This window comes from Capra hircus, chromosome 18 (assembly GCF_001704415.2).
Source record: "Capra hircus breed San Clemente chromosome 18, ASM170441v1, whole genome shotgun sequence".
Taxonomy (NCBI): Eukaryota; Metazoa; Chordata; class Mammalia; order Artiodactyla; family Bovidae; genus Capra; species Capra hircus.
This window is the reverse complement of record NC_030825.1, coordinates 46,882,729-46,897,243: the sequence shown is the minus strand read 5'-3', so window position 1 is coordinate 46,897,243 and position 14,515 is coordinate 46,882,729. Positions and strand designations below refer to the sequence as shown.

Below are 14,515 nucleotides of genomic sequence, written 5' to 3'. Positions count from 1 at the left end.
GGTGTTCTCATCCTGTGCCATACCCGTAGCTTCTCTTTGCTCCAGGTAGGGGGGGCGCTCTGACCTTCTTCTATCCTGACCCTCTCTCTCCACTTGCTTATGAGGTTGGAGGTCAGTATCGGATACTCAGAACTACACATTTTTTACATTTTTGGATAAAGGTTGAAATAACGTGGTGTGGAGAGTTTTGTGGGGTTTTTTTCTCTTGCAAACATTATAGAGAAGTTGTATAGATATTATATAGTTTTAAGTTTATTTATTTCCTGGCTGCACTGGGTTTTCCTTGTTGCCTGCAAGCTCTCTCTAGTTGTGGTGAGCGGGGCTACTCCTTCTTGCAGTGCTTTGGGCTTCTCACTGACGTGGCTGCTCTTGTTTAGAGCATAGGCTGTAGGCACACAGGCTCAGCAGTCGTGGCACTCGGGACTTAGTTGCCCAGAGGCATGTGGAATATTCTGGGAGAAGTGATCAAACCCATGTTCCCTGCACTGGCAGACGGATTCTTAACCACTGGACCACCTGGGAAACCCTACAGTTTTTAAGCTTTGTAAATGAGATGACTTTTTCCTAGTGTGATATAAACACAGAAGTCATCAAAGAAATGACAAATATGAGCATATAAAACTATAAAGCTGTGGAAAAAAATATCATTAACAAGACTATCTTTCTGCATACGTAAAAAGGGTTTATGTACTAGTATTCAAAGCACTTCTACAAATCAAATAAGAAAAAAACAAGTATAGGTAGATAAAAAAACAAATTACTGTATATAATATAATATTCTCTACCTCAATTTTCATCCAAAAAATTAAAATAGTACTGATTATGATGTTTAATTTTATGTTCCACTTTTCTGGACCACAGTGCTCCCATATATATTTGATCAAACATTGTTCTAGATATTTCTGGGAGGATGTTTTGGAGTGATATTTAGGTTTAAATTGGTAGACTTTGAGTAAAGCAACTGTCCTTTTGTTAATGTGGGTGGGCCTCTTCCAATCAGTTGAAGACCTGAATAGAACAGAAGGTTGGCCTCCCCTCAGCAAGAGGGAATTCTCCACCAGACCTCATCTGCCCCATAGCTCTTCCTAGTTTTCCAGCAGATGGCCTCTGGACTCGAACACCAAGTTCATCCTGAGTTGCCAGCCTCCTGTCCTTCTCTGTCAGGTTCTGGACTCACCAAACCACTGCAGTCTTAACTGCCCTAAGCTGAAACAACTCAATGTCCTTCATGGGGTGTATGAATAAGCAGGTTGTGGTGTAGTCATACAGTGGAACAGAGTACTCAGCAAAAAAAGAAAACAAACCATGATAGTATCAAATGAGATGAGTATCAAAGGCCTTATGCTGAGTGGAAAAGCCAGTCTCAAAGGTTAAAAACTATAATCTACAGGGTATCATTTGTGTGACAGTCCAGAAAAAGTGACACTGATGACAGGGATTAGGTCTGCAGCTGTCATCAGTTAGGGCTGAGGGGAAGATGTGACTCTGACTGCTCTTTATCTTGATCGTGGTGGTAGTTAGAGGAACCTGTGTGTGTAAAATTCACAGAACTGTATGTACATCTCTCCCTGAAAAAAATTCCTTTTTATAGTATGATTATTTTTTAAAAGAAAAAAATTAAATTGTTTCTTTAAAAAATGATGCCTGGGTGTCTGGCATGGGCAGAAAAGTAGAGTTCACCATTTACAGAGGTGGGATAGGCTGGGTGGTGGGGCCAGATCTGGGTGGGGGGCCGGTGAGGAGTTCAGTTTTGGACTTGGGAAGCAGGGATGCTCCCTGGGCACAGTTGGGTACACAGGAGTCTGGGGCTGAAGATTTGGGAGTCAGCAATGATTGACGCGGTGATGAACTAGAACACCTGGGAAGAGGGTATAGAGCAAGGGCAAAGCGGAAGAGCCTTCCAGAACAATGTTTCTGGGAGAGTGAGGACAGGAAGAGGAGCCGGGGTCAAGATGGAGGGATCAGGGGATGGCGGGGTATTAGGATCGCATCTCCTCTGCCTGACTGTGTCCTCCAGGGGCCTTCCCTGGGAGGAGGGCTGGTGGTGTGAACAGGAACTTCTAAATGAGAACGAGGGGCTGGTAAGAATGGTTTTAGAAAGTCAGTGGTCGTCTTTGTGATGCTCTGCCCTCAGATCTAGGCAAAATTCTCTCTGAGCATTGCTTCCTCCTGCTTTCCTCCCTACCTGTCCATCCCCAACATTCTCTGCAGCAGAGGCCACCGACTGGAAGCCCAGGAGCCAGGCCACCAGCCTCAGATCTGTTTTGTTTCCACCACACACAGTCCTTTCACATTTTGAATTGGTTATCATCTTAAAAGAATATAAAATTTCGGAAACAGCAAATTTTTTTTTTTTAATTTGGCTATGTTGGGTCTTGGTTGCAGCACTTGGGATCACAGGCTCTCTAGCTGTGGTGGGCAGACTTAGTTGCTCCAAGTCATGTGGGATCTTAATTCCCCAGCCAGGGATTGACCCCATATCTCCTGCATTGCAAGGTGGATCTTAACCGCTGGACCACCAGGGAAGCCCTCAAAACAGCAATTTAAATAGCTGTATTTCCAACTTGAAAAACTAGAAGGTATGGCAGCATGGAGCCCACTGCCCTGCATGATAACTAGACAGGAATTGAGTTCAGATGAGCCGTGGACTCTCCACTCAACCATAGTCCCTACTACTTACTCCCTACAGTGGTCAATACTTTGGCCACCTGATGTGAAGAGCCGACTCACTAGGAAAGACCCTGATGTTGGGAAAGATTGAGGGCAGGAGGAGAAGGGGGAGAGAGAATGAGATGGTTGGACAGCATCATCAACTCAATGGACATGAGTCTGAGCAAACTCCAGGAGATAGTGAAGGGCAGGGAAGTCTGGCGTGCTGCAGTCCATGGGGTTACAAAGAATTGGACACGACTGAGCAACTGAACAACACTCCCTATGAATGTCCAGTACCGAGAGCTGGTTGCTATTTATCACTGTTTTGAGCTATGGTTTCTGCCCTTTTGTGTAACTTCGGCGGTTCCACAGCTGTCCCAATTTCTGCAGAGTGGTCCAGCAAAAGCAGAGACTTGCTTGGATTATTGAAACTTGGGAGGATTTTCTTGACAATGGTGAAAGTGAAAGTGAAAGTTGCTCAGTTGTGTCCGACTCTTTGCGACCCCATGGACTGTAGTCCGTGGAATTCTCCAGGTCAGAATACTTAAGTGGGTAGCCTTTCCTTTCTCCAGGGCACCTTCCCAACCCAGGGATTGAACCCAGATCTCCTGCATTGCAGGCAGATTCTTTACCAGCTGAGCCACACAATGGTATGTACAACCAATCAAAGGCACCTGAGGTGAGGTGTCACATTTTTAGTCAACTGGTTTTGACTGAAGCTTAATTTGCATATTAGCCCTTTTTAAAAAGATTCATTTATTTATTTGTCTGCATCGGCTCTTAGTTGTGGCACATGGCATCTTTGTTGCATCATGTGGGATCTTTTGTTGCAGCCCATGGACTCTAGTTGTGGTGCCCTGGCTCCGGAGCACACCGGCTCAGTACCGTGTGCAGGCTTAGTTACTCCTCAGTATGTGAGATCTCAGATCCCAGCCAGGGATCGAACCTAAGTTCCCTGCATTGCAAGGTGGATTCCTAACCACTGGAGCACCAGGGAAGTCCCAGTAGTCACTTTAATCAAAGAGTTCACCAAGTTTTGATAGATCTGTGTAACTCCCATCCAAATCCAACACCATAAAATGTCCCTCTGGTGTCCTCTCAGCCAATCCCCTCCCAGTCCCATCCCCAGTCCCTGACAACCACTGATATGTTTTTTTGTCACTTGAAGGGGTTCTGGTACCAATTCCAAGCTGGGGTGTCATTTCCTCTGCATCACCAAGCCACTCTCCCAATGCCTGCTGTGTCCTACAATTCAACTCAATTCTGACCCCATCTACCCAGAGGTAGTGGGTCACTTGCACACCCACTCCCAGCACACCACTTTGCCCAAGTCTCCATGTGTTCACCAACCCAGAAGCTCTCCAAAGTCCATCCCTTTGGGTTTTTATGGAGGCTTCCATAGGCATGATTGATTAAATCTTTGGCCATAGGTGACTGGTTCAACCCCCAGCCTCCCTCTAGTCCCTGGAGGTCAGCAGGGATTGAACTGAAAGTTTCAATCCTCCAATCACATAGTTGGTTCCACGCACAGTCAGCCCTCATCCTTAGAAAGTCACCTTATTAGCATAACAAAAGATAGCTTTATTGCTCTCATCACTTAGGAAATTCTAAGGATTTTAAGAATTCTGTGCCAGAAATGGGGATGAAGACCAAATATGTATTTATTATAAATCACAATGTCATAGTCAGAGGTTATCCTGTTACCCATGTGACCAGTTTGTTACTTTTTACTGCCAAGTAGTGTCCCATTGCACGGCTACATCACAGTTTTTAAATCCATTCTCTTTGGATGGACACCTGGGCCACGTCCAATTTGGGGCTATTATGAATTAAAGTTGCCCTGAATATTTGCATGCAGTCTTTGTTTGGACAGGATGCTCTCATCTTCTCGAGTAACAGCTGGGAGGACACCGCTGCTCATAACCTCAGAAGTCTTGTCTCCAAAGCCCTCCTGTGCTTCTTGTCTCACGGAGCTGGGCGGTTCCTCACCGGGTTGGTTGGCTTGCCATCTGCGTGCAGCGGCGGGAGCTTGCTGGCCTGTTTGTTCGGCTCACTCTGCAGTGAGCTTTTCTGCTTACATCTTTTTTTTCTGGCTGACCTCTTAATTTACAGCAAATAATCTGCTTGTTTTCCAAAGGATAAGCAAACAAGGAGTTATTTCAGTGGAGGCTTCTAGGGTGTTAGGAAGAGAGGGTTGTGCTCTAAGCAAAGAGAACCACTAGAAAACAATTATTAGAAAGGGGGAGGGGACAAGCGAATCAGTGAACCGCAAGCCCATGACTGCATATCAATTACAAGTAAATTATGCATCCAGGAACACAAATCCTCATCTTCATATGGGCAGAGTATGTGTGATGGTGACTTTATGGACACAAAGACTGCGTAGCTCTCCTGTTTCCAAGAACATACGCAAGACCAAGTACCCTTCTATAGGGCAGCATCCATCATGATCTCCACCCTGCTCATTCAACACTGTCTTGTTTTCACTGCAACCAAGATTCCATATTGGAGAACAGTATGGAGGTTCCTTAAGAAACTAAAAATAGAGCTACCATTTTAATCCAGCAATTCCACTCCTGGATATATATCCAGAGAAAAACATGGTTTGAAAGGGTACATGAACTCCAATACTCATCATAGCACTATTTACAATAGCCAAGATATGGAAGCAACCTAAATGTCCTTTGACAGAGGAGTGGATAACGATGATATGGCAGATATATAATAGAATATTACTCAACCGTGAAAAAGAATGAATAATGCCTTTTGCAGCAACATGGATAGACCTAGAGATTGTCATACTGAGTGAAATGAGTCAGATAGAGAAGGAGAAATATTGCATGACATCACTTATATGTGGAATCTAAAAAAAAAGTAAAATGCACTTATCTACAAAGCAAGTGGAGCTACAGATGTACAAGACAAACTTATGGTTACTGTAATTAAGAGATGGGGACAAACTGGAAAATTGGGATGGACATATACACACTACTATAAAATGGGCTTTCCAGGTGGCTCAGTGGTAAAGAATCCTTCTGTCAAGCAGGAGACATGGGTTCTATCCCTGGTTGGGAAGATCCCCTGGAGAAGGAAATAGCAACACATTCAGGCATTCTTGCCTGGGAAATCCCATGGACAGTGAAGCCTGGAGGGCAACAGTCCATGGGGTCGCAAAAAACTCAGACATAACTTAGCAACCAAACAATAACAACAGATACACAAAAATAGATAACTAATAAGAACCTACCGTATAGCACAGGGGACTCTACTTAATACTTTGTAATGACCTACATAGGGAAAGAATCTTTAAAAAGAGTTGATACATAAGTATGTGTAACTGATTCACTGTGTTGTACAGTAGAAAGCAACACAACATTGTTAGTATATCAGCTATACTCCAATATATGTATTTTTTAAATCCCATAATAAGCTTGGGAAATTTCATCAGTAAAAGGAGGAGAGCTTGCAGTTGAGACTGTCAGTCAGATGATATTCAACCTTAGAAAGTGTCCATCTTTGTCAAAGTTTTGCTCTTTGTCTTATAGTGCTGAGTCCATGCAGCCCCAGTCAGCTCTCAAAAGCTCCTTTTTAAACAAGGGGGATCCCAATATCTTGATGCCAGAGCTACTGACTGGAACCATAAGAAATCTCCCCTGAGTCCACTCGTAATAGGTAGAATAAACACTAAGATTTCATAGCTCCTACAAAGCAAACAGAGTTTAGAAACCCCAGGATCATAAAATAATTTAAAATAAGAGAAGACGTCATTGGATAGGTTCCAATAGGATACAGGATGCTTTGGGGTACAGGCTTATCCATTAGAGTTAAGATACATTTGGCTGCAAGTTAGAAAATATCTTGCCTATAGCAAGTCAACCATAGGGTGTTTGGAGGTGGTGATCCCAGCTCAACAAGCTCAGCAAGGACCCAGGCTTGTTCCATCCTTCTTCTCCGTCACTTTTAACTTATTACATTTGTTCTTCAAGTATGCGGTCTTATGGCCCCCAAAGGGCTGCTGTTGCTCCAAGTATCACATCTTCACATAAAAGCTTCCAAATCAGGAAGGGAGAGGGCTGTTCCTCACACATCTATCTCCTTTAATAAGGAGGAAAGTCTTTCCCAGAGACCTTCAGCAGACTTCTTACCATTTTTTGGCTCAAAACGGGTCATGTGTCCATCCTGAGACCAGTCACCCATAAAAGGGAACAAGATTGTCATGACTAGTTTTAATTGTGAATCACCCCCTGGGGCTGGGCGATCTGCAACAGGGGATAATTAATTTAGTGCTCTTACTAGTCTGAATGCAGTGAAATCACTCTTTTCCAAAAATATTTCTAATACCCCGTTTCCTGTTTTGTAACATGTCCTGTCCCCTAGTTCCACGCCTCCATGGGAGTCAACTCCATGGCCCTTCCCACTTCCAACAGTATTTATCAGATTTCATTCCTCCTAGCCCATTCTTTTTCTGGTATGTGACCCCACCATCCTTTTCCCAGAACATGGACCACCATCTTGATACCTTGATCTCCCTCCATATGGCTTTTCAGAACTGGCCTTAAAGGGAAATCAGAAGGTTTCCCACTTCTCTTTGTGGTTTTAGGGGCCACAACTACCTGTATTTTTTAGGCCTTTTTTTTTTTTCCAACCTGAGGTATCATGTCAGAGATAGGAAGGGAAAAATTGAGCACTCTCACATTATTTCACTCTATTTGTTCCCCCACCCAAGACTCTGTCTTCCACCTCTGATTCTCCTCTCCCAGAATCAATGGCCTAACTCTTCTTCCATGTCACTTGCTACTTTTTATTGCTGCTCTGCTTCCTCCTTTTGGATGATTCTTGCAACTAGTTCTGCAGACTCCCAGGCTTCTTACTCCTATTCTCCCTCCCCAATCTGTTCTTCACCTCCCACCTCCCACCTCCCTGCTCCCCCAAACACAATCGGGTCTAGTTTTTGCCCCATCCCAGGGTTCAGGTGAAGCAGACTTACCTCTCCTGCTTTGCATCACAGCTTCCCTGGCCCCACCAGGCACAGACGCACAGTGGGAGGCTACTTGCTAAACTGTCCACAGGCTCTGGTCACAGGTGATGTATTCAGCTCAGCAAAAGGCCTGGCTTCCTCCCTGCTCCCTGTCTGGCCCTCTGCCCTCCCCTGACTGACACAGGTTCATGGGCAGTCTGAGCTGTAGTGGTTTCACCACTCGCTGCCTTCAGTCAGGCCACATCTTGGCCAGTTTCCTCATGACTTCTTTAGTGGCTTCCCTAGATTTCTGGTCACACTTGGCAATTTAAAGCTCCCAGCCTCCTCCCATTCCCCTACGAGCTGACGCTTGGGAACCTATGACTGAGATGAGTCAAGCCTACTCTTCCTTTCATCCCTCTGGGTTGCACTGCCCCAGGTTTTTCTGGGGGTAGGGGGAGGGTGACCTTTCCTTCTAGGAAGGAAAGTTTCCTACTCTTATGGCCATCAGTGACTCCATTTTGTAAGCCTTTAAAAACTTGTTTTGTTTATTAACAAAATTTTACTGCTAAGAAATCTAATTCTTAAAATCACAGACTAGGATTTCACTGGCAGTCCAGTGGTCCGGGGCCCAGGTTCAATCCCTGGTCAGGGAACTAAGATCCAGCAAAATATATATATATATATATAATAAAATTAAAATCACAGACTCTCAGACACATGGCTGTTTGAAATCCCCTCAGTGAGAATGGAACATTCCACTGCTGCCTAGAGGCACTGGGCAGGAGCCTGTGACACAGAGAAGCAGCCTGGCTTTTCAGCCTCCAGAGCGTCACGTGAGTTTTCAGACACAAAATTCCACCTTTATCTTTATTTTGTGTTTTCCAGAGAAATAAGACCCTGGGTCTGCTTCTTGGCGCAGCCCTGAAATTGACCTCTTTCCATCCAGGCCTGCTGTGCTTTGAGCCTATCAAATACGGTGTCATCAAAACATCACCTAAAGGTCACCCTCATCCCAAACCTCTAAGAACCCAGTCTCTTCATTTGTGAGATACCCCATGCTTCCTCTGGAGTGTGTGTGGTCTCCTTTGCTCCAGCAAGATAATGAACCTAACTTTGCTGGGATGATGCATGAGACAGGCTTTCTCACTCTGTGAGTGATGAGACCTGTGCTCATGCGTTCTCCACAGGGGCAACAATTGTTCCCAAAGACGTGAAAAATGTAGTTCTGGGGGAACCAAAAAGTCTTATAGTGGTTTATGGTCTTCCAAAGGGCTACACACATAGACAGATACAGAGTATGTCTGTTGTATTAAAATGCCATGGTGGGGGGGGGGGGGAACTTCCCTGGTGGTCCAGTGGTATAAAATCCCCCTCGAAGGTAGGGTAAGTGGGTTCGACCCGGATCAGGAAGCTAAGATCCTACATGCTGCAAGGCAACTAAGTCCACACACCAGAACTGCTGAGGCCACGCAACCCACCAAAGATTCCACGTGCCACATCTGAGACCCAAGGCAGCCAAATAAATAGTAAAAATTCTAAAAAATAATCATAAGAATTCATGGGCAGGGAAGGGAAGGTACTGAGTAGGAGGAAAATACCCAGAAAAGGTCCCTTGAGGGAACAGTGGTACAGAAGTTTGAGAAACATGCATTGGAGAAGGAAATGGCAAGCCACTCCAGTGTTCTTGCCTGGAGAATCCCAGGGACGGGGGAGCCTGGTGGGCTGCCGTCTATGGGGTCGCACAGAGTCGGACACGACTGAAGCGACTTAGCAGGAGCAGCTGATACTGACTAGCTTTGGGTGCTTGCTGTGAGTCAGGTCCCCAGTTGCTCTCTTTTGCAACTGGAATTGAGTTCTCTGAGCTCTGTCTTTGACCTCTTGCAGCACCCGGAGAACTGCCCCCTCCCCGCGCATGTGCCTGCCATGTCCTCACCCACCGGAGCCTCACACCTGCCGGCTCTGCCGAGCGGCGAGAGTCCGTGATGCGCCCACGCCATCTCTCCACCCGCCTCTCTCCCCTGCTTTGAAGGGCACAGGACAGCAGCCCCAAACCCACCCTCTACTGCCTGAGCACCCCTCTCCCTCAACTTCCAAGAGACGTGGAAACACTTTCACTCTACCTTCACCCCCACCCAGCCTCTGATGACTCTTCATCCTCCCCGCCCCTCAGTCTTTGGTTTATACAGACTGGAGTGGGGGTGGTGCTGGGTGATGCTCAGCCAGCTAAAAGCTGCCTCTTCTTCCTCAGTGTAAACTCTGAGGGAGGAGTCAGATTCCTGTTCTCCACGGTTCTCTCTGGAATGCTGGGTTTCCAACTCCTCTTTGTCCTCTGACTTGGGTCATCGCTACCACCCCTGGAGTTGCAGGATTCCACGGCACCTTTGTGCCCTTTCCGAAGCATGTATACCCATGTTTCCATGAAGGCCTGAGTGCCTTGGGACAGACAGATGAACCATGGGACAGAAGGACAGCTCATGCCTTCATCTCTGCACAGAGATGATGTCTCTCTCCTTTCACCCGCGACTCAATCCCCACCCACAGCCAGTCCTCATTCCCCAGTGACCCCGGAAGAAAGCAGATGCTAAAGACATTAGTAAAGGGCTTCTCAGGTGGCTCAGTAGTAAAGAACCCACCTGCCAATGCAGGAGGCATGGGTTCGATCCCTGGGTCCGGAAGATCCGCTAGAGAAAGAAATGGCCACCCACTCCAGTATTCCTGCTGGGAAATCCCATGGACAGAGGAGCCTGGCAGGCTACAGTCCCTGGGGTCTCAGAAGAGTGGGACGCGATTTAGCAACTAAACAACAAGGACAGGAGTACTGAAATCCCTGAAGTTCTGAGCCCACCCATCTACATGCAATGCAGGCACAATGAATAATTTTGAGCTCAATCTGACTGGGTGTCAACAGTGCCAGCATTTCTCTGGTTGCTTTGCGGGGCAGTGGGGGAGGCCCTGATCAGCTCTTTCTCAGGTATCACCCTCCCCTTGGTGGAAAACAAAACTTTACTACCTGATCACAGTTTGATAAAAGTAGCTCTTAACACACATTTGTCTTTTCGGTAACCTGAAGTCAACGTGCTAATTCTCTTATTTTTTCCAAGGAGCTTCCTATACTGGGAAGAGGATGTATGCCTACAGATAGTCCATCTGCTTTGCATCCAGTTCTGTTTCTCTTCATGATCTGTTTACATTTGTCCCAGTCAGTCTGCCTTGGCTGACTCTGGAAGTCTGACTGGGCTTGCTTACCAATGACACACAGCTAGTGGCAGAGTGGCTCAGGGACCTGGGTTTCGGAGTCAGCTAATTTCAGCTTCCAGTCCTGCTTCAACCGCTTGTGGGCTATGGGGTCTTGGGTAAGAGACTTCACCTATCTGGGCCCAGTCTCTCACCTGTAAAATGGGAAGAGTCATAGTACCTGCCTCATAGCGACAGAGAAGATTGAAGAAGACAGTGTCAGGCCAAGCTCTTAAGATAGGTTAGTTATTGTTCTTATTCTTCCAGCTCCAGTCCTCTCTCAGCATCTAAGCATCTCCTTGTCCATCCTCTTTCTTTCAGAGTCTAGGTGTTTTATCCTTCCACCCATCAATTCCACCTAAGATACACTCACATATACCAATCACATGGACCATTAAAAAAAAAATAAAACAGGTTAAGAAAAAAAAAATTCTCTTTTGCTTGCCGCCAAATTTATTAAGGTAATGTTCCTTTGCCATTTTTCATAAATGTCCCTGAAGATCTGAAATTACTGAACAGTGGAAGCTTTCTGGAAAATCCACATGTGGCAGCAGGTGCTCCCTCCCACCTGGAGTCCTGTGTCCCTACCCCCACCAGCTTCGTCAGTAGTTCTGAGGGATATATTCTTCCTGTCTTCTGTCCCAAGTCACTGGGCAGCTCCCTGGGCCCCTGAACACTGCTCTCAGCTCCTCTTCTACCTTCAGCAAAGTTCAGGAGCTGGCCTGCTGCCGTGGAAAGCTCCTGTTTTCTCCATAGCTCTTCCTCACCTTGACCACTTCCTGCGCACGTCAGGGGTTGGGAAGGGAGGGCAATGTGTGGTGAGATCAGGAGCTGGGCTTGGGCACATCCTGAGGAAGGCGGGGTGCCTGCTCTGCCCCGGATGGTGCCAGTCCCTGGTCTGCCTCTCCAGGGTCCTGCCTGACTTGAGCTTGGAACTGCCCCAGGGATGATCCCCCTTGCAGCCCAGTCCACCTGCCACCAGCTCCAGAGCGCCCACCTAGAGTCCGCTAGCTGGCCTCTATATTGAACAGCTCTTGCGGTGGCCCCTCTCCCTCGCTCTTCTTCGAGGTGACGCCATTCTCCTGCCGCCAAGGGCCCCAGGACCCAGTCAGCCGCCCCAGCAATCCCTGGAAGTCAGCTTGGAATCCAGATGATGAGAAATAGTAGACGAGGGGGTCAAAGCAGGAATTCAGGGTGCTGAGGAGCAGCACGTAACTTCTCCACGTGGGGCTTTCACCCTGGATGTAGCCCACGATGTGGGACACGTTGTAGGGCCCAAAGCAGACGAGGAAGTTGAGCAACGTGGCGGCCGCCAGCCCTGCCACTCTCTTCCGACGGCGATGGCTTGCTCCCCTCCCGAGTATGCAGACCAGGCGGCTGTAGCAGTAGCTGCTGATAAACAGGGGCACCCCAAAGAGGACCACTGCCATCTCTAGCCGGACAGGCAGGAGAAGGGCCAGCTGATCCTCCCGGAACTCCAGGTAGCAGGTCCCGTTGATACCCTGGCTGGGGGAGGAGTCCCCTGAGAATTCGATGACATAGACCACGCTGCAGTGAGCAGCGGCCAGGAGCCAGCAGGCCCCACTGACCAGGCCAGCCTGCCCTGGCCTCGGCCGAGCCTTGTACCAAAGTGGGTAGGCCACGCTCAGGAAGCGCTCTGTGCTCACAGCTGCCAGGAAGAGGGACGTGAGATAGATGGTGGTGAAGAAGAGGAACCTGGAGAAGGGGCAGAAGACGAAGGGCAGGGACCAGTGCATGGCACTGGCCGCCTCCACCATGCGGAACGGCAGGAAGAGCAACAGGACCAGGTCCGAGAGGGTGAGATTTAGCAAGAGCACGTCCACGGCCACCGGGCGGCGCCGCAGCTTGCCCACGAAGATCACCAGGGCCATCAGGTTGAGGGGGAGCCCCACGAGGAAGGTGAAGAGGTACACGGAGAAGAAGAGCCAGTGGTTGCCGAGGAAGAAGGAGCGGTCTGGGCTGGTCATGGCCACTAGTGAGAGAGAGAGAGAGAGAGAGACACACGGAGATGGCAGCCCAGGTGGGGGGTCTCGCACCATCTGCTTCCCAGCTGTCGGCCGGGAACACCCCCACCCCCAATCCCTCACGCTTTCCAGCAGGGAAAAGCCTGCCTCTCTTCCTGGTCACACCCAGGCTCCTGCCCCTTCCCTGTCCCTCTCTTCCTGGTCGCCTCCTGTCTCCTGTTCCCTCTCCCTGAGCGCCAAGGTGCCCTCCACAGAGCCCCTAAGGACCCCTTGCTCACCTGCTGCTTTGAGACCCCGAGGGCTCTGCCGCTCAACACCTTGCTGGCTCCTCCAGATCAAGTCCGGTGAGCTATTATCTGGCAGAAGTGATAAAAACCTGGCAGTGCCCATGACGTCACTCGCTGGAGAGCAACAGCACAAAAGATGCCTTTAGCTCCGTTAGCAGCGCCGCCGGGCCAGTATGCAAAATGAGGAACAAATTCCACGACTGCCTGCACGCCTTGCTCCTCCGGGGCCTCACAGGGGATGTGCAGGCTTTGTCTTCTCCCTGACCCTCCACTTGAATTTTATCTGCTCCTCTAGAGTGGCACTCCTCCAGTTTGCCTTGTAAGGGCAGGAAGTGTGACACAGTCATGCAGAGCCTGGGCTCTGGATCCAGGCTGGGGTTCAATGCTAGCCCTGTCACTTGCTAGCTTCATGATTTGGGGCCAGTGACTTAAGCCCTCTGTGCCTGCTTTCTCATCCATATAGAACAGGATCATCAGAATACCAGTCTCATAGGCTTATTGTGTAAAGTGTTAGTTAATAACCTGTCAAAGACTAAGTTAAGTGTGGTGAGCACTGAACAGATGTCAGTTGCCCTCACCCCACTTCCTGCAGTGGGCTTGTCTCTGGGCTGACAGTAATATTAATGTTGGCGGCGATGATGGAAACAAGTACCTTTTAGGGGCCACATAATGCATACCAGGGGCTTCCCTGGTGGCTCAGTGGCGAAGAATCTGCCTGCCGAGCAGGAGATGCAGGTTTGATCCCTGAGTGGGGAAGATCCCCTGGAGAAGGGAATGGCAGCCCACTCCAGTATTCTTGCCTGGAGAATCCCCATGGACAGAGGAGCCTGGTGGGCCGCAGTGCATGGGGTCGCCAATAGTCGGACACAGCTGAGTGACTGACACTAACTATTGACTTAAGAGAAATGAAAGCATACATCCACACAGAGACTTGCTCATAAATGTTCGTAAGAATATTAGTCATAATAACCAAAAAGTGGAGACATTACCTGGTGTCCATCAGCTGGTGAATGGATAAACCATGTGGCATAGCCAGACAGTGGAATACTATTTGGCAACAAAAAGGAGGGAAATACCCGGGCATGCTATAGCGTGGATGCCCCTAAAAACGTTGTGCTGGGTGAGACAAGCCAGACATAGAAGACCATGTAGGTTTCAATTTTTATGAAATGCCCAGAGTAGGCAAATCTGTAGAGACAGAAAGTAGATGACTGGTTGCCTGGGGACTGAGAGTGGAAGTGGGTTAACTGTAAGTGAGCATGAGAGTTATTCCATTTTTATCAAAAAATGTCCTAGATTGCTTGATAGTGATAGTTGCACCCCTTGGTAAATGTGCTAAAAATCACAGGATGGTACGCTTAAAATGGGTGCATTTTATGATACGGAAATTTTTTTCT

At 48.0% G+C, this 14,515-nt stretch overlaps 1 protein-coding gene across 2 annotated transcripts; it reads right to left on the bottom strand.

The window, feature by feature from the left end:
* FFAR3 (free fatty acid receptor 3) lies at nt 11,277-13,362 on the bottom strand. Of its 2 annotated transcripts, XM_005692314.3 has the most exons (2): nt 13,110-13,362; nt 11,277-12,839 (listed from the first exon to the last, which is right to left on the bottom strand). In XM_005692314.3, exons 1-2 carry the CDS (start codon nt 13,219-13,221, stop codon nt 11,854-11,856), a joined length of 1,098 nt encoding a protein of 365 aa, XP_005692371.2. In that variant the 5' UTR covers nt 13,222-13,362; the 3' UTR covers nt 11,277-11,853.

Coding starts and splice junctions, on each gene's coding strand:
- FFAR3 (XM_005692314.3), bottom strand. CDS start 13,221: ATGGGCACTGCCAGGTTTTTATCACTTCTGCCAGATAATAGCTCACCG. Junction 12,840..13,109: donor TCGGGGTCTCAAAGCAGCAG/GTGAGCAAGGGG, acceptor CTCTCTCACTAG/TGGCCATGACCAGCCCAGAC.